At 35.4% G+C, this 18,082-nt stretch overlaps 1 protein-coding gene across 1 annotated transcript; it reads left to right on the top strand.

Annotated features, from left to right (window-relative positions):
• Nucleotides 1–2,317: 2,317 nt before the first annotated feature.
• LOC111798230 (phospholipid-transporting ATPase 3) lies at nt 2,318–17,856 on the top strand. Its single transcript, XM_023681258.1, has 27 exons — nt 2,318–2,732; nt 3,012–3,104; nt 3,865–3,908; nt 4,868–4,949; nt 5,076–5,186; nt 6,300–6,377; nt 6,559–6,655; nt 7,196–7,302; nt 7,646–7,711; nt 8,729–8,850; nt 8,956–9,040; nt 9,126–9,203; nt 9,298–9,414; nt 10,286–10,435; nt 10,515–10,619; nt 11,712–11,854; nt 12,312–12,413; nt 12,509–12,572; nt 12,648–12,860; nt 13,947–14,112; nt 14,270–14,349; nt 14,440–14,679; nt 15,269–15,490; nt 15,671–15,838; nt 15,998–16,360; nt 16,491–16,597; nt 17,227–17,856. Exons 1-27 carry the CDS (start codon nt 2,553–2,555, stop codon nt 17,531–17,533), a joined length of 3,690 nt encoding a protein of 1,229 aa, XP_023537026.1. The 5' UTR covers nt 2,318–2,552; the 3' UTR covers nt 17,534–17,856.
• The last annotated feature ends 226 nt before the right edge of the window (nt 17,857–18,082 follow it).

The raw sequence follows: 18,082 nt of genomic DNA, 5'->3' as shown, positions 1-18,082 counted from the left end.
GCCCTACTCCAAACAATGCATGGGAACGTCCAATAACTAACTATGATACTACTTGTAATTGTCAATGTCCACCACTAACAGATATTGTCTACATGATTAAATATTTCTTAAACATAGTTCAACAAGTCTAGATTCCTACCGCTCCATCCTTATTTCTAACAAAAAAAATTATGTTACTTTTAAAAGGTTATAAGTATTTTAATTTTTTTTATTTATTAATTTAGTGATTTAATTAGCGAAGAAACTTGATTGACGTGCACGTAGGGTAACAGGTAGCAAGAAATACAATGAACGAATAGGAATAGGTTAGCCATCCATCCATGGGAGGGGCAAGTTTGTTTGCCTTTAAAGGCAGCCACGTTTTTATTTTTCATCAATAATTGGGAGCTTATACTGTATTTTATTATCTACAACAAACGAAATTGTTTGTTTATTTAAAGTGAATGAATGACATTTGAATATTAAAAGCTTTCATTTAATTACAACCAAAATAGTTGGGAGGTTTAAATGCTTTTATAGGCCCTTTTCTGTATTATTTAGGTTGACCAAGATTGTCCCTTTTTTTCCCACCTACCCATAAATGAAGGCTCTATAACGCTCACGAGGAGTAATGAATGTAGAGACAGATCTCACGTGTGGTTTAACAAAAAGTTCGCACAAGCGGTATAGATAGACAAACAACACTGCCCATGTCTTCTTTAATGTTGGACTGTTGATTGATGATGTTGTTGGATGATGAAAGTCCCACATCGGCTAGGGAATGATATGTGTTTATAATCAAAGAATATTATCTTCATTGGTATGAGGTCTTTTGGGAAAGTTAAAGCAAAACCATGAGAGCTTAGGTTCAAAGTGGACAATATCATACCATTGTGGAGATTCGTAATTCCTAACATGCCTCGATGAGGGCTGTGGAGGAGGAGGAAGAAACGTGATCGAAACGTGATCGTGTCGCGGGAGAATGTCAGAGTCATTTAATGTCGAATTTTGAGCATGAGATGTTATATACGATCTATTTCTTGGTGAGTTGGTGATGACCGATCGTAAAGATTGGATGTTGCAGTTGTTCACCCATGGACCCCAAATTGTTCCGCTTGTGAAATTGGCTTCGAGTGGTGTGGATCTTGACAATGACAACAAGATTAATAGTGTCATGATCGTACATTTTCAACATTGCGACGTTATGATTTTGATGCGCTCGTGATAAGTCTCAATGGAATTCAAGTCACATATTCATTTTTCACTTATCTCTATGGCTTCCTCGAACCTTAGGCAAGATTTGTCTTGACCAATTGAACACAACTCATGCGAAATCTAAGCTTGTTCGGGTACACCTCCCCCCATGTGTGCATGTTCAATTGTTTATGACTCTATCCAACTTGCCTCTGCAATATGCCAAGTCATTCGACTCGACCTTGCTTCTACTTGAGGCCAAGGTCTCTCACATGCAACATGACATCTCATATGATTATCTTGGTTCCCAATTAACACAACCAACAAATTTTGATGTCATCCCAAGGCCTAGAATGTCATTAGGCATGGAAGCTTGCCAAGACAAGTTCATCTAGAATAGACCCCATGTGTCATTCATATCATTGGAATATCTTGAACATCTATCAATCCGGGTTCTATTGAGGCATTGGAGCCTCCTATGTCTATTCTTGAAGGACCCATTTCAAAGGAACTCGTCCCAAGACACTCGTCTCACAATGCTTGCCCTCACTGTAAAACGTGTATGTACTACATAGTAGCTCGCTTAGGGCACAAGACCATGGGTGGTGGCGGGTTGACACTATGCCTCCCCCCAAGATACATTTTAAGGCATTCTTCATTTGACAGGTATATATATGATTTAGACAAACGATCATATGATTTTGTGGAGTGTTCATTTGATGTGGACACAAAATTTGGCGAGGCATCATATTTCATATGGATAGACGTACCTCCAGAGCTACATGTCGAGACTCTTTTCGAAACCCTGATTTTTGAGATCAAGAGTTAGTGTCCTACGCTTAGTCAATAGTAATTAATATAATGTTTTTTATTAATATAATTAACGCGAATACAATGGTAATTACGAAGTTTGAAAAGTACGGTGTCTTACTGGACCGCTTAGTCACGAATTAAAGAGTTCATAAGACCGCCAACTGCTCCCGATATCTGTATGAAGTGAGGGAGCGGGACTGAAGCTCACGCGCGCCGTCTGTCTTTCGTTTATAGAAAAACCGTTGACAAGCCGCCAACTTCCGGATGCACAACCACGCGCTTTCCTAGTTCGGTACCCCACACGATGGGTCGAAGGGCATGACGTGGCGGTCGTGACTGGGCAAGGGAAAGGGTCAATATTGCAAAACTACGCCTAACAAGAGGGCTAATAGTTCCATCGTGAAGGGCGCTGTATCTCCTCCGCGTTTCACCGTCGATTGAACCACCGGAGTTTGATTACGCCGCTGGGGGAGCTTCTTCTTCTTCATCTTCTTCTTGTAGATTATCTTCTAGAACCGCCTCGGTGACGCCGGATCGGGAGGCCTTGCTGCAATTGGAGCGAGGAAATGAGTGGATGGGATAGGGTTAGACAATCGAGTTCGAGATTTAGCCGCGGTAATTCTGCAATGACGGAGAGGACCTCCTCTTCTAACACGGTTCGACTTGGCCGAGTCCAGCCGCAGGCTCCTGGACATCGTACCATCTTCTGTAATGATCGCGACGCTAATCTCCTTGTCAAATTCAAGGTTTGATCATTTCTAAGTATTGTATTGATTCGTTTTTTTTTTCTTTTGGCGTCGTTGGTCACGATGTAGATGCAATGCGGACCTTGATTTGATTTGTTACAACTCTCGGAACTTGGCATTGGCTCTCAAATGTTTTTTAAGAAAGGAGTAACAAGGAGTCAAATGTTTCTCCATTTATCTTCAATCAATGCGCTCATTAGCATATCTTTAGCCAATATTGTCTAGTTTCTAACTTCATCGCATGGATTTGAATGGCTGTCAATTCGATGTTGTTTACAGGGGAATTCGGTCTCGACGACGAAGTACAACTTCTTCACTTTCTTTCCGAAAGGGTTGTTTGAACAGGTAAGTAATTTTAAGCGTCCCAGGTCTATATACTGTTTGTGGCGTTTGTTACTTCGTTAGGCCTTTTCTTTTGGTTGGGAGGATGCGAGTGATTGAACTTAGAAAAAGTTTACACAAAAGTCATTATGGCTGGTCTGTAGATGAAAAATGAACAAGTATTTTACTAATGCAAACTGGAGTGGAAGTGTTAATCATACTATTGGTCCAAGAACAAGATATATTGGAAACGATAAGTTATTATTTTGTTATTATTAGGAATTTCAGTTTTTGAAGTGAATGGCGATAACATGCTCTGTACTGGATTTATCATGTAATTAACTTTAGGAATTGGAATATTTTAGGAAGATAGACTCATATGACGATGTTCAGTGGTACTTTTGTGTGATCAAATGATGTGGTTTGACCCCAACTTCATTGTACCACTACTATCTATTACTTATTTTCGTTCTTGAGTTCATACTATTACTGTTTATATTTACGTTAACGTTGTATCTGCCATTATTATTTTTCTTTTCTTTATATGGGAAAGTTAAATTGTATATCCCAAAAGAACACAGGAAAAAGGAAGGGAAGATCAGTCTTCTCCAAACTTAGGCCAAAGGAATCACAATAATAATAAATAAAAAACCACTCCAATTGGCATTCTTAAAAAATGTTATAAAATTGCCTGTTCATCGTTATTGTTTTATTTTTGTTTTTGCCATTTACAACTTAGCCCAGCTACCATAATCACTTTTTTTTTTTTTTTTTTTTTTTTTTTTTTTTTTTTTTTTTTTTTTTTTTNAACCTATACTTTCTTACCATCTCAATCTTATCCACCACACCCATCAGGTTGGTTAATAGCTGGATAGGCATATTCACATTTGGTAGCATTCCCCAGTTGCACTTTACATTGTTTCTTAATAATTGTTTGATGTGTAGAAGATGCCATGTTGGTTGTTTTAGCTTATTCTTATTGTAGTTTAAAATTTGTAATTGCTAAGTGGCACACCATGTGCATTCATGAGATCTTGATTAGGTGATTCAGTATATTCTAGCATGTGGTAAAATTCATTAGAAAGTCACGGACATTTCAAATTTGGCTGGGAGGAAAGAAGGGTCCTGTTAGCTGATTACTGAAAGCTAGGCGGTGATTTTTCATTCGAACAATAGAAAACTTCTTTTACTTAATGCTTTGCAGTCATCATCTAAAGATGAAAGCAAAGATCTTTTCGTTAAACACCTATAAATTTATTTTATGGAAAACGTGGTTGGGAAGAACAGGAGAAGTTTCCAATTGATGGAGAGAAATTGTAACTTTCTTTGGGAGTTCACTGTTGCCGTTTTTTCCTCTTGAAGATGTCGCAATGGTCCAAAAAAAAAAAAAAAAAAAAAAAAAAAAAAANAAAAAAACTGAACCCTTTTGATTGTGCTGGTTGGAGAATTGTTTTGTAACTCCCTTGGTTTGTATGGGCTTCTAACCGTGTCCATGGTTATTTTTTCCAATGGAGTTTAGAAAAAAGAAGAAGACAAGAAATAGCTGATCTTGCCTTTGTGACGAAGATTGTGCTTACTTTGTACTCTTCTCAAGGCTTGGTCTTTTTTTTTGCATTTTTTTTTTTTTTGCATTTTTCAAAAAAAAAAAAAAAAAAAAAAANAAGAAAACTGAATGTTGCTTTAAAAATTTTATATTGTATTCTTGCTTTTAATCTATTGATTTATTTTGTTGGAGTTTCATAGTGTTAAATAAGGGTTGGGGCCATTGAATATTGTTGTATTAATCACATTTTTAATTATTATTCATTGTGCAGTCCTGTGCATCCAATTACAAATGTGGTCCCTTTAAGTCTGGTTCTTCTTGTCTCTCTCATTAAAGAAGCATTTGAGGACTGGGTGAGTGCCCTAACTATGTGGTTCCCTTGCAGTTCTTTTGACTCTGACGCTGTAATTTTCTACCAACCAATCTCTATGTTAAAAAAAAAAAAAAAAAAAAAAAAAAAAAAAAAAAAAAAAAAAAAAAAAAAAAAAAAAAAANATATGGCAATTAATAATAATCTCATAGATGTGCTACAAGATCAAAAGTGGGAGAGTGTTCCTTGGAAAAGGTTGCAGGTTGGGGACATTGTTAGGGTGAGTGCTCTTTTATTTTATTTCTAACCTCAGCTTTCATTTGTTTTATCCTCTATCCCGATTTTGAATTTTTGAAAAAAAAAAAAAAAAACCCCTTGAAGAACAAGGTTGTCATCAGATAGGAGTTTGTTTCCCCTCCTTTATGATTTGACAGTGATACTTTAATTTATATTTATGTGTTTTCTTTGTTTTTAATCACTAATTAACCCATAAATTAAGTAGATGTGTTATGATACATTTCATCTTATATCAATGCTTTTATCACTCCCCTTGACTTATGAGCTTAGAAATTAGCGTAAGACCCAATAAGTAATTAGTGACGAAGGTAATGGACAGTACAAGATTTGATCACAAGACCACCATACTATGTTCAATCACTATTGAACCCAAATTCTTAGGCTGATGGATGATGATGAATTTAATCATATATCAATGCTTTAATAATATATAGTATAACTAGGTTTTAAAACCTAGAGTTTCCTCAGTTTAGAATATTTCTAACGATGATTCTTCTTTCATCCCTGTTACCTTTCACATTCACTTGCTACCCTTCAAAGTTGTATGGCCTTTGGGTTTGATGGAACAGGTAGGCCTAGTAGAGCATTGGGTTGTCATTGAACTAAGCATATATAAGATGAAGGTGAATGGTGGGTATAGCTGCTGTCATGCAAGATTGGTTGAATGGGGGGCAATAGCTTTTGCACTCTCTACAGATTTTGATGAAAATCTTATTAAAAAAAAAGGACTTTGATGAAAGCTTGAATAGAAGGTCACAAAAGGATTTTTCATAATCATTTGATAGGCTTTATTCTTTTGGATGGAGTCCTTGTTTGTATAGTTAGTTTAGGTCTATTTGGCTCCTTTTGTTGGGTTGTAATTTTATATACTCTTCTGCATTTTTTTTTTCTTTTTTTTTCTCAGTCTCAATGAAATTTCGATTTTATTCCTAAGAAAAAAATATATAGAATTCAACTACAAAAGGAGGTTCCACAAAGGAGACTACCCAGAGGACAGTGGTTGAGAAAGGGAGACAAAGTATTTGAGCTCTCTATAGATTGGGTCTCCCCATAGTGTGACCTTTAAACTTCCATTGAGATAATGTCATTGATGCAGGTTCGGCAAGATGGATATTTTCCTGCGGATATTCTTTTCCTTGCTAGTACAAATCCAGATGGTGTCTGCTACATTGAGGTTCTCTTTTCCGTCTCATTTCCTATTTAAGTTCTTTTAGTTTTGATTACATTAGTTTTTTTTCCCTTCTGTTCATTTTAAATAAGCGCTGGTCTAATAATGGTGATAAATTCAGCCTTCCAGAAAGTTAAAATGTTAGGATTTTTATTTATTTATTTATATTTAATTTTTGGGCTCATAGACTGCTAACCTGGATGGGGAGACAAATTTGAAGATTAGGAAGGCCCTGGAAAAGACGTGGGATTACCTGACTCCAGAGAAGGCATCTGAATTTAAAGGTTCACAATCTATATGTACTTTTTATCATCTTGTGGGTTTTGCGGCTATTTTCGTCATGAAATGATTATGCATTTCTTGATTACTTTATGGTCCAGAAACTGATTAAATGTGATAAATATGACATAATAAATGCAAGGCAGGACACCTGGTTATAGAAGAATACAACGAGGACTAGCTGAAGGCTGAATGTCTGTATGTTGACTTAATAACGTTTAATGGTGGGAATAAGAAGCAATTCTTAAGACTTTTGATGACAAAAATATAATTAATAGATAATTAAGAAAATGGAAAATATCTCCTTTATGTTCGGTTTGCTGTCTCAAGGTACGGATGGATCTCTTGGACACATTGACTATTCAATTCAAGTTTAAGTTGTTTAGTTATTTTGAGTCTTTGCTTTCTTATACTCCGAGTAAACAATGTCGTTGATAATGCTAATGATCTATGGTTCCATGTATGATTTCGTTTCTTTAGTTTTCTTTGTGCATCTTTTAGATTCAAGAGAAATAATAGTTATTCTTTACCTTCTCAAAATGCAGGTGAAGTACAATGCGAGCAACCAAACAATTCACTCTACACTTTCACAGGCAATGTTATTATTCAGAACCAAACGTTACCTCTCAGCCCAAACCAACTTTTATTGCGAGTACGAATTATTTTTTTCCTTTCAATGCTACAACTTGGCTTCTTGGCTGTTGATGTGTGCTTTTATGAATCTTAAAAAAGTTGATTTTGGTCCAACCAAATAGGACTTCTTTCTCCATAGAAACCGTTGTGATAAAAACTTATTTTCTATTTTCCCATCCAAATATATATATATATATATATATATATATATATATATTCTATTTGTGAGGGCAACTTTTGCTTTCACCATTTCTTCGTTCTTGATTTAATTAGTTATGCTTGGCAAGTGCTTTCTTGTTTGCATATTTGCTTAACTATATAAACCGCTAACTTCTATGCTTTCTCAATATGACGTTTTACAGGGATGCAGTCTCAGGAACACTGAGTATATAGTTGGGGCTGTTATTTTTACTGGCCATGAAACAAAGGTCTGTTATCCTGTATCAATTAGTGGACATTACTTGATCTGTATAATAACATTATTATGGTTTAGGTGCCAAAGGTTATTTTCTTGATTTCATGGTTTATTTTGAGAGGTTTAAGATTTAAGGGTTGAGCTCAAGTTATTGGAATTTTTTTTTCTCATGGGATGTCTAGAAGGACATTAACATAAAAGAGTTACTGAGGAAACACATGAAGATTTGGAATGTATATGGAAAAAATTTCACGATGTGAGCACCTTATCAGAAAGAGCTTTTGTAACTTCTCTATATTTTTATATTTGCACAGTGGTTTGATTTTTATTTTCTTCTTCAGTAGGTTCAGACCAGACATTGATTCCCCTTGCCTTTGCAATCACTTTGATGAGATTTACTTGTCAACTTTGAGTTGAGGGGAGCACTGTGTATCAGCTTGGGAAGTAGGTAGTCAAAATGGTGTAAGGGAATCTGGTTAGCCTTAACCTTACGTATTGTGTTGTATGACACAAGCTGGACGAAGGAATAGAGACTAGATGGTGGCTTGAGCAGGAGAGCTTGGAACCTCTCAGCTGCCCTTCATATGTACTTCCATTTTCCTGTTAATAAAAATCTTATAGAATCTTTGATGAACATATTAAAAGTGGGTTTATAATGATTAATCCGGTTTGTACCCCATTTAGAGTGGCTCTGGTGGCAAGCTTGGATCTCTTGGAGATATCCTCTAATGATATGTGTTCCACCATTATGTGGAAAATTTAATGATTTGAAGCTTATCGTCTCTCGGAGTTGGTTTGGGGTCGTGCGAAGCCTCCTTCAAGATTAGTGTAGTGGGGTGGGCCATGATAAAGTAGGGTGGAAAAAAATAATCAACCTGGGCTCTTTCAGTGTTACTTTTCATCCCATTTTGTGTGCACTTCTTTTTTAACATCCTTACCTCTTAACTTCTTGTTTTTTTTTCCTTTTCTTGGTTGAACTTCGATGATGCTGGTTATATAAGAACTCTGTTTGGAATAAATAAATATGCAGGTTATGATGAATGCTATGAATGTTCCCTCCAAAAGGAGTACCCTAGAAAAGAAACTCGACAAACTTATACTTACACTATTTGCTACTCTCTTTATGATGTGTTTGATTGGAGCCATTGGCAGGTATGATTAACTTGATTCGTTTTGTTGATAAGTTCTCTACTCATTCTTTTTCAGTTTCTGTCGTTGATGGTTTATTCTATTTCTCTGGTGCTTTGGAATTTGTAGTGGCGTGTTTGTAAACCAAAAGTACTACTACCTAGCTCTTGATAAGGGAGGGGAAAACCAATTCAACCCTCGCAATCGATTCCTGGTAACTTCTTCATATGGTTAATTTTTTTCTTTACTTTTGTTCATCTTATTTTTGTTCTGTTGAGTCTGAACTATGACTTCCACAGGTTGTCGTTTTGACCATGTTTACTCTGATTACTCTGTACTCGACAATTATTCCTATTTCTCTATATGTTTCCATTGAGGTGTGTAATATGATCTCTTATTTAATTAATCCTGCATTAGTAATGCACAGACTCATCTATTAGGACTTATTTTCCCTCTCTACGCAATTTTCAGATGATCAAATTTATTCAATCAACACAATATATCAACAAGGATCTGAATATGTTCCATGCTGATAGCAATACCCCTGCACTGGCTAGAACTTCTAATCTGAACGAAGAACTTGGACAGGTAAATATTTACTTGAACAAATATTTTAGAAGCATTATGGAAATTTTAACCTTTTTCTCAAAGATCGTATTTCATTCATTTTAAATTGTGGCTTTTGATCAGGTAGAGTACATCTTTTCAGATAAAACTGGTACTCTTACTAGGAATCTAATGGAGTTCTTTAAGTGTTCAATTGGTGGAGAGGTTTATGGCACTGGTATCACTGAAATAGAGAGGGGAATTGCTGAGCAGAATGGCTTGAANACTCATTCTTTTTCAGTTTCTGTCGTTGATGGTTTATTCTATTTCTCTGGTGCTTTGGAATTTGTAGTGGCGTGTTTGTAAACCAAAAGTACTACTACCTAGCTCTTGATAAGGGAGGGGAAAACCAATTCAACCCTCGCAATCGATTCCTGGTAACTTCTTCATATGGTTAATTTTTTTCTTTACTTTTGTTCATCTTATTTTTGTTCTGTTGAGTCTGAACTATGACTTCCACAGGTTGTCGTTTTGACCATGTTTACTCTGATTACTCTGTACTCGACAATTATTCCTATTTCTCTATATGTTTCCATTGAGGTGTGTAATATGATCTCTTATTTAATTAATCCTGCATTAGTAATGCACAGACTCATCTATTAGGACTTATTTTCCCTCTCTACGCAATTTTCAGATGATCAAATTTATTCAATCAACACAATATATCAACAAGGATCTGAATATGTTCCATGCTGATAGCAATACCCCTGCACTGGCTAGAACTTCTAATCTGAACGAAGAACTTGGACAGGTAAATATTTACTTGAACAAATATTTTAGAAGCATTATGGAAATTTTAACCTTTTTCTCAAAGATCGTATTTCATTCATTTTAAATTGTGGCTTTTGATCAGGTAGAGTACATCTTTTCAGATAAAACTGGTACTCTTACTAGGAATCTAATGGAGTTCTTTAAGTGTTCAATTGGTGGAGAGGTTTATGGCACTGGTATCACTGAAATAGAGAGGGGAATTGCTGAGCAGAATGGCTTGAAAGTGGAAGAGGTTTGTGTTCTATACCACATACATAGTGATGAATGGTGATATAAGACCAGTTCAACTTAAAGAGTATTTTTTTTGGCAGGTGCACAAATCAGCAAATGCTGTACAAGAAAAGGGATTTAACTTCGATGATGCTAGGCTGATGAGAGGAGCATGGAGAAATGAACCCAACTCTGATCTTTGTAAGGTATTTTAACTATTCTTAATCAAACTAAAATAATGTGCTCAGTCAGGAGTGTTGACCAACCAACAACCACACATTTTTTTTTATTCTAAGCTTTGCACCTTCAACGTAACATTTGGGATACCATCTAGTTTATGAGGTTTTAATTATGTACGAGTTCTTGATTTTGGGGTTTTTTCTTTTTACCTTTTTCTTCTTATTGATTGGACTGGTTTTATAATCTCTCTCATTCTCTCTTATATGTTGTATTTATGTTCTTTGAATTACTATGCTAGCCATTCCTTTCAAGGACAAGAAGGGAATGTTTTGGAAGAATTTAGTTCTTGTTTTTTTTGTGTTCAGTTTGGCTTGAAAAAAACCATTAGACCTTTGGTTCCAAGGAAAGTGTCTACTCGGTTTTTCTTGAGAATGCTCTTTATCTTATTTTTTTCATGTTAATTGAATTTTCATTCTTTCTTATAGTTTTGCTTTACTTTTGTCCAATTGGGTGGAGATATTTAATGTAACTCTTTGGATTGGTGCCGTTTCCCCCCTTTTTGTAAACTTCATACATCAACGAAAATATTCTTATAAGAAAAAAAGGAAACGTGCCACTGAAAGATTATTAAGACAAAGATGGGTTGTCAAGAACGTAAAAAAGGCAGGATGAGTAGTTGGTTACATCTAGCATGGGAATACATGAACGGTAGTTGGAGTCAGAGGCTATCTTATAATTCCCTCATCTGGGAACCCTAGGGAGAAGGATCATGTTGGGAAGGGAAAATCCATGGATCGACCCGTCATTTTCTTATTTTATGATTTCATTGGAAATCTTATCAAGACAATTCATATTTAATATAAAAAGAATTTATATGGTTCACGTTGAACTTGCAATTGTTCATGAATTGTGGTTTTACGATTATGATTAATATATCTAAAGAAATTGGGAAATATCTCGTAGGATAAACTTTTAATAAGGACAGTGGAGCTTGATGCATTTTCTTTGTATTGATAGAGTGGTTGTTGTATTTGAAGCCTTGATACATGCCATATTGGCTTACCAGGTGTGATGGCTTGCAAAAAATAACTAATAATGATGTTATGTTTATTTATTAGGAATTTTTCAGATGCCTTGCTATTTGTCATACTGTACTCCCTGAGGGAGACGAATCCCCAGAAAAGATCATTTATCAAGCTGCATCACCTGATGAGGCTGCCTTAGTAACTGCGGCTAAAAACTTTGGCTTCTTCTTTTACAGGTTTGCACATCGAATGCAAATATGTTCCATGAATTGAGGGACAATTTTATCTTGAGTTTATTAAAATAACAACAGATTCCAGTGAATTCTGTCTCGTCTCTACTTGGGCATTATGTTAGTCTTATAGTGTGGTGGTTGAAACTCATGCATTTGATACTTGTCTACTCCCAGTCCCATGAGGCTTTTCCTTCATGTAGCTTTGGCAAAGGGTTGAAGGATTTCCTTCCTCTTCAATTACTACACTCATTGGAAGAGGATTTTACTTGTAAATATTTTCGATGTTGATTGTCGCCATAAAAATGCACCCTTGGCAATTGGCATAGTATGACATGCTTAACTTCAATTAAGAAATGTATATTCTTCATTCTGATTTTGGGACTAATTATAGATGAATTTTCCCAATTGTATGTGTAGTAATATCAGGTAGTAATTTCTGTCCCACTTTCTATTTTCTCAGGCGCACACCTACTACAATATATGTTCGAGAATCTCATGTTGAGAAGATGGGAAAAATCCAAGATGTTTCATATGAAATTCTCAATGTACTTGAGTTCAATAGGTTGGCATACTGTATTTCCTTCAATATACTTCAAACCGATATAATTTTACTTGCAACTATATAAATTTATCAATTCTATTTGCTGTTGATAACAGTGTAAGGAAGCGTCAGTCTGTTGTGTGTCGTTATTCTGATGGTAGGCTTGTCTTGTACTGCAAGGTAATCTTTTAATATTTTTCAATTTAGCTTTCTGGTCATCAGATTTATTGATATGTGGTTAATTACACTGACCAGGGTGCTGATACCGTAGTATATGAGAGATTGGCTGGTGGAAATGATGATTTGAAGAATGTAACTAGGGAACACTTGGAGAAATTTGGATCTTCCGGTTTGAGAACCCTATGCCTTGCTTACAGAGATTTGCATCCTGACGTGTATGAAAGCTGGAATGAGAAGTTCATTCAAGCTAAGTCTTCATTAAGAGATCGTGAAAAGAAATTGGATGAGGTGGGTTAAGTAATTATGCTGTTTTCTGTTCTCGTAGTGAAGTATGCCTTTGCCCTTTTTGTCTTTATTTTTCCCTTCCACCCCCCGGCTAATTGCAAAATCCATGTTGAGGCCATTCACCATCTTAGGACATGCCCTTGATCCAGTTTTTGTTCCTTGTGGGAAATTGTGTGTTTGTGTCATCTCCTATTATTCAGACTTATGTTCAAAAGAGGAAAGTAAAACGAACAACCTTGGTGCTAGGTAGTGAAACCCCACTCATAGAGCAACAAAGAAAAAATATCATTCCAATGGTTAATACTCATAAAAGGCTATATAATTACAAAATTGTCATTCTCTGCCCTTTTGTAACTATAGGTTATAGACCCTCATGACGAACTGGAGAAATATCTTGTAATTACTCTCAGATGAAATTTTGTAATCTATTTCATCAATCAATGAAACGGTTTCTGTTTCTTATAAATATATATAGATATATCATCTCTATTCTTGAAGAAGTGTGATTACTCTACTAATCAGAATCTTATAATATTTTCTCAGTTAATATGTGAGCATTACTCGTATTGTTTAATGGCATAAAAGTTTATCTGTCCATGTCTATGATTTCTACCATCCTGGTGGTTGACAGCGCTTTATAGTTCATGTATGGAATGGGAAAGTTACACCACTTTCACCATTAACCTAGAATGAAATGAAAGGTGTTCTTGTAATCCCTTTTGGTTTGGGGAGGGGACACCTTACACCTTGCACCTTGTCCCTTTGCCCGTTAGGCTGTTGGGTTGGTTTATTTTGGAATGAAGTAGTTTTGTTTCTTATAAGAAAAAAAGAAGAATGGCAGGGGAAATAAAGTGTTATTTCAAACTTTAGTTGTAATAATTGCAAGAACTTCTTCCTTTGTGTTTGTCCATTTAATTGAAGAGTTGATGGAATTAATTTGGAATCTCATATCTGTCTTTTGACCATTGAATGAATTCTTGTTAAATTTCCTTAAAAGGAGAACTTCCTTCTTCATGGACTTGTGGAGCCAGATTTTATCTCATGATGATATGGAATTCTCACGTAGAAATTGTTAAAAAAAAATTTCAGGTTGCAGAACTTATAGAGAAAGACCTTATTTTGATTGGCTGTACTGCTATAGAAGATAAACTTCAAGAAGGAGTACCAAACTGTATACAGACGCTTTCTAGAGCTGGTATCAAGATTTGGGTGCTAACAGGAGACAAGATGGAAACTGCTATTAATATAGCTTATGGTAAGTTAACATTTTGGCAATAGCTACAACTCCATTCATCAATCCCATCACCCCCTACCAAGGGAAAAATAAAATATAAAAATGCACACAAAGTCAATAATTTGATAGTTATATTATTCATAATTATTTGATTATCTTTAGTTCCCATCTTTTTCAGCGTGCAATTTAATAAACAATGAAATGAAGCAATTTATTATCAGTTCAGAAACGGATGCAATCCGAGAAGTTGAAAACAGGGTAATCAGCTAGCATTTTTTATTAGTGACTTACTTACATGTTGGTCATTGTTATCAGCTATGTTACTACTAATACTTGCTTTTTTGTTAGGGTGACCAAGTAGAACTTGCACGTTTTACTAGAGAAGAAGTAAAAAGGGAACTGAAGCATTGTCTTGAGGAAGCGCAGCGGTGTTTACAATCTGTGTCTCCACCAAAATTAGCACTTGTTATAGATGGAAAATGTTTGATGTATGCATTAGATCCAAGTCTGCGAGTTACTTTACTAAGCTTGAGCTTGAATTGTAGTTCAGTTGTTTGCTGCCGGGTTTCTCCTTTGCAGAAAGCGCAGGTTAGACATCCTTCAGGAATTTAACTTGTTATCCACGACATGCTCCATTTTTAATTTTTTAATATTATTTTTCCGCTTACCCAAGAAGTATATTGCTTTTATTTAGATTTGAGAAAGAGAGTGACATATATTCTTTTTTTTTTATTAAAATATTATGCATGTATGTTTCAGAGAGTTACCCTTTGTGTGTAATACTGGTGGTATTATTGACTGATAGTTCAACTAATATTGAATGCCTTGCTTTTATATAATATGAATGATATGATAGCTTTTAAGTAACTCAATCATTATGGGTTGGCCAACGGTCAAAGCTCATGCTCCTCCAACATGATTAAATCATGGTTACTAGTTTTTTTATGCTAGATGATGTCTGGTCACATAATTCTTCTGTAGGATTAGTGAAAGCATGAAACTATACAAAAAAGTTTAAAATATTTAAATAAGAAACCCACATTTATTGAAAGAAAATAAAAGATAAACTGGGTTTTTCATTCATAAAAGCACTAAAAAGCTAGAGAACCCCCCTCTCTTTTCTTTTCTACTGTAAGGGGAAAAAAACTTTCAGTCACTGTGTAATCATCTCTTTCAGGTGACAAGTCTGGTGAAGAAAGGTGCACAGAAAATAACACTCAGTATTGGTGATGGTGCTAATGATGTTAGCATGATTCAAGCATCTCACGTGGGCGTTGGAATAAGTGGACAGGAGGGAATGCAAGCAGTGATGGCTAGTGATTTTGCTATTGCTCAGTTTCGCTTTCTCACAGATTTACTTCTTGTACATGGGCGATGGTCATATCTTAGAATATGCAAGGTTCTAACTTTTTTTTTTGCGTTTTAAGTACTCTCTATAGTTGGCTGGTTGTGACATTTATGACATGTTTGAAAGTGATTTTGGTATCGTTAAAATCATTTATGTCATGTTCAAAATCACTTTCAAACATGTCTTTTTTTATGAGACTTTTACATAATGAACGCACTTGTTCTGTGGCAGGTCGTCACGTACTTCTTTTACAAGAATCTTACATTCACTTTAACTCAGTTTTGGTTCACCTTCCAAACTGGATTTTCTGGTCAAAGATTCTATGATGATTGGTTCCAGTCGCTGTATAATGTCATATTTACCGCCCTACCTGTAATAATTGTTGGACTATTTGACAAGGTACTGCATTCTTTTTTACTACTTTGCTCATAGCATGTACTGCTCTGCTATTGAAGAGATGCCTATAGTTCGTGGAGAATGTCTTTTGTTTCGTTAAGATGAAATCTATCCTTGAACTCTCCCTATAAATTATTTTATCTTTTTGTCTTTTTTTGTCAGGATGTCAGTGCTTCCCTATCCAAAAAGTACCCTGAGCTCTACAGAGAGGGAATAAGAAATGCATTTTTTAAGTGGAGAGTTGTGACAACTTGGGCTTTCTTTTCCATCTACCAATCTTTAGTCTTTTATTTTTTTATAACCGTTTCTAGTTCCAGCAGTCAATCGTCATCTGGCAGGGTGTTTGGTCTGTGGGATATCAGCACGATGACTTTCACATGCATTGTAGTGACTGTGAATTTGCGTCTGCTTATGATCTGCAATTCAATTACCCGGTGGCATTACATTACGGTTGGGGGAAGCATTTTAGCTTGGTTCCTATTTATTTTCTTATACTCTGGTATTATCACACCACATGATAGGCAGGTTAGTTTTGTTGCCTTTTATATATATATATATATATATATATATATATATATATATATATATATATATATACTTTTACCTTTACTTTTTTCTTTTAATACTCATTTTATTATTGCCCCTTTTGCTGCAGGAAAATGTATATTTCGTCATATATGTCTTAATGAGTACATTATACTTTTATGTAGCTGTTCTTCTTGTCCCCATTGTTGCACTTCTCTGTGATTTCGCGTACCAAGGGTATGGATTCTCTAAACTCTTTTGCTACTTATGGTTAGGAAATACATCATGTGATTTTCTCGTTTCTTAAGCTTTTTTTGTACGTTATATTTAGGGGTGCAACCCATGTAAGCTTTTTGCAGAGTCAAGATTTGTAGGGTAATTGTTTTTTGACTTTTGATCTGTGTTAAGAAAAGGTCAAGAACTCCAGCTTGAAAGCACAATAAAGTTTGATATCTACACAACGAAGCAAGCTTCCACTACAAAACAGAAATTTTAGGAAAGTCCAAGCAATATGCATGCATATATTCATAGAAGGATATTTGCCATCAGATGGTAGGCTGATTGGCCAACCTTGGCCTGTTTTGTCTTGGATTGACAAACTAGACTGGACAATTTGGCATAACCTGTCTAGCGAATTTCTTTTCCCAAACGGACTGATTCTCATTCTGAAATTCCCTCTTGGTTAACATCAAAGTTGCTAGTGTTATGGAATTTTCTACCGTCACAGATATAGTAATCTGTTAACAATTTCTTTTGTGTTCAGATCATTAGATGAGATAAGATGAAGATAGTGAGTCAACTTATTATTACAATTTTTGTTCTATTGCTAATATAGTTTCATGGACAATTTTTTTGTGTGGATACAGCATTCAGAGATGGTTTTTCCCCTACGATTATCAGATAGTACAAGAAATACATAGACATGAACCTGAAGGCAGAGGTACGGCAGGATTGCTGGAGATTCAGAACCATCTTACACCGGAGGAGGCAAGAAGTTATGCCATGTCTCAACTCCCTCGAGAATTATCGAAGCACACTGGCTTTGCTTTCGACTCACCGGGCTACGAGTCATTTTTTGCTGCACAGCTTGGTATTTATGCCCCACAGAAAGCATGGGATGTTGCTAAGAGAGCCAGTGTGAAATTGAGGCCAAAGAATAGGGAAAAAAAGTGAGGTAGTGATCATTTTTGTACAAAAATTTTCATATCAATAGTAGACCCCAGAAAAATCCTTAGTATTAGCTTTGCTGTGCCATATTTTAGCATTTGATTTTGCAGCATATCATTTGGTTCCACTTTGTCCCATTAGTTGTCATTCTTCCTCCTGAGAGACTAGTGGTTATTAGGATGAAATGGGTATATATTGATATGTTGATGTAATTTTAATGCCAAATGAAATTGTAATTTTTTGACTGGTCGGATTGTAGCTATCCATAGGAAGAACCTGTCACCATGAACCTTTCTCATGGGCTAGATAGTACACATTGTAATTCTCAATTTCAATGGATTATATCCTCTTCACCTCCATCATAATCCTCCTCATCACCTTCACAAGTCTACCAAAAGTTCTAATCCCCAGATTGATTATAGACCAAAAAATCATGACCTTATAAATTTCTGTTAATCTACGTTTCTCAAGGTTTATTTAAAATCCAGCTGATTCAGTTTTTTTTCTTTTTTTCTTTTTTCTTTTTTTTTCTTTTCCCAACATATCCATTGACAA

Source organism: Cucurbita pepo, chromosome LG01 (genome assembly GCF_002806865.2).
Source record: "Cucurbita pepo subsp. pepo cultivar mu-cu-16 chromosome LG01, ASM280686v2, whole genome shotgun sequence".
Classification (NCBI taxonomy): Eukaryota; Viridiplantae; Streptophyta; class Magnoliopsida; order Cucurbitales; family Cucurbitaceae; genus Cucurbita; species Cucurbita pepo.
The sequence above is the reverse complement of the archived record's forward strand: the minus strand, read 5'-3'. Positions and strand labels throughout refer to the sequence as shown.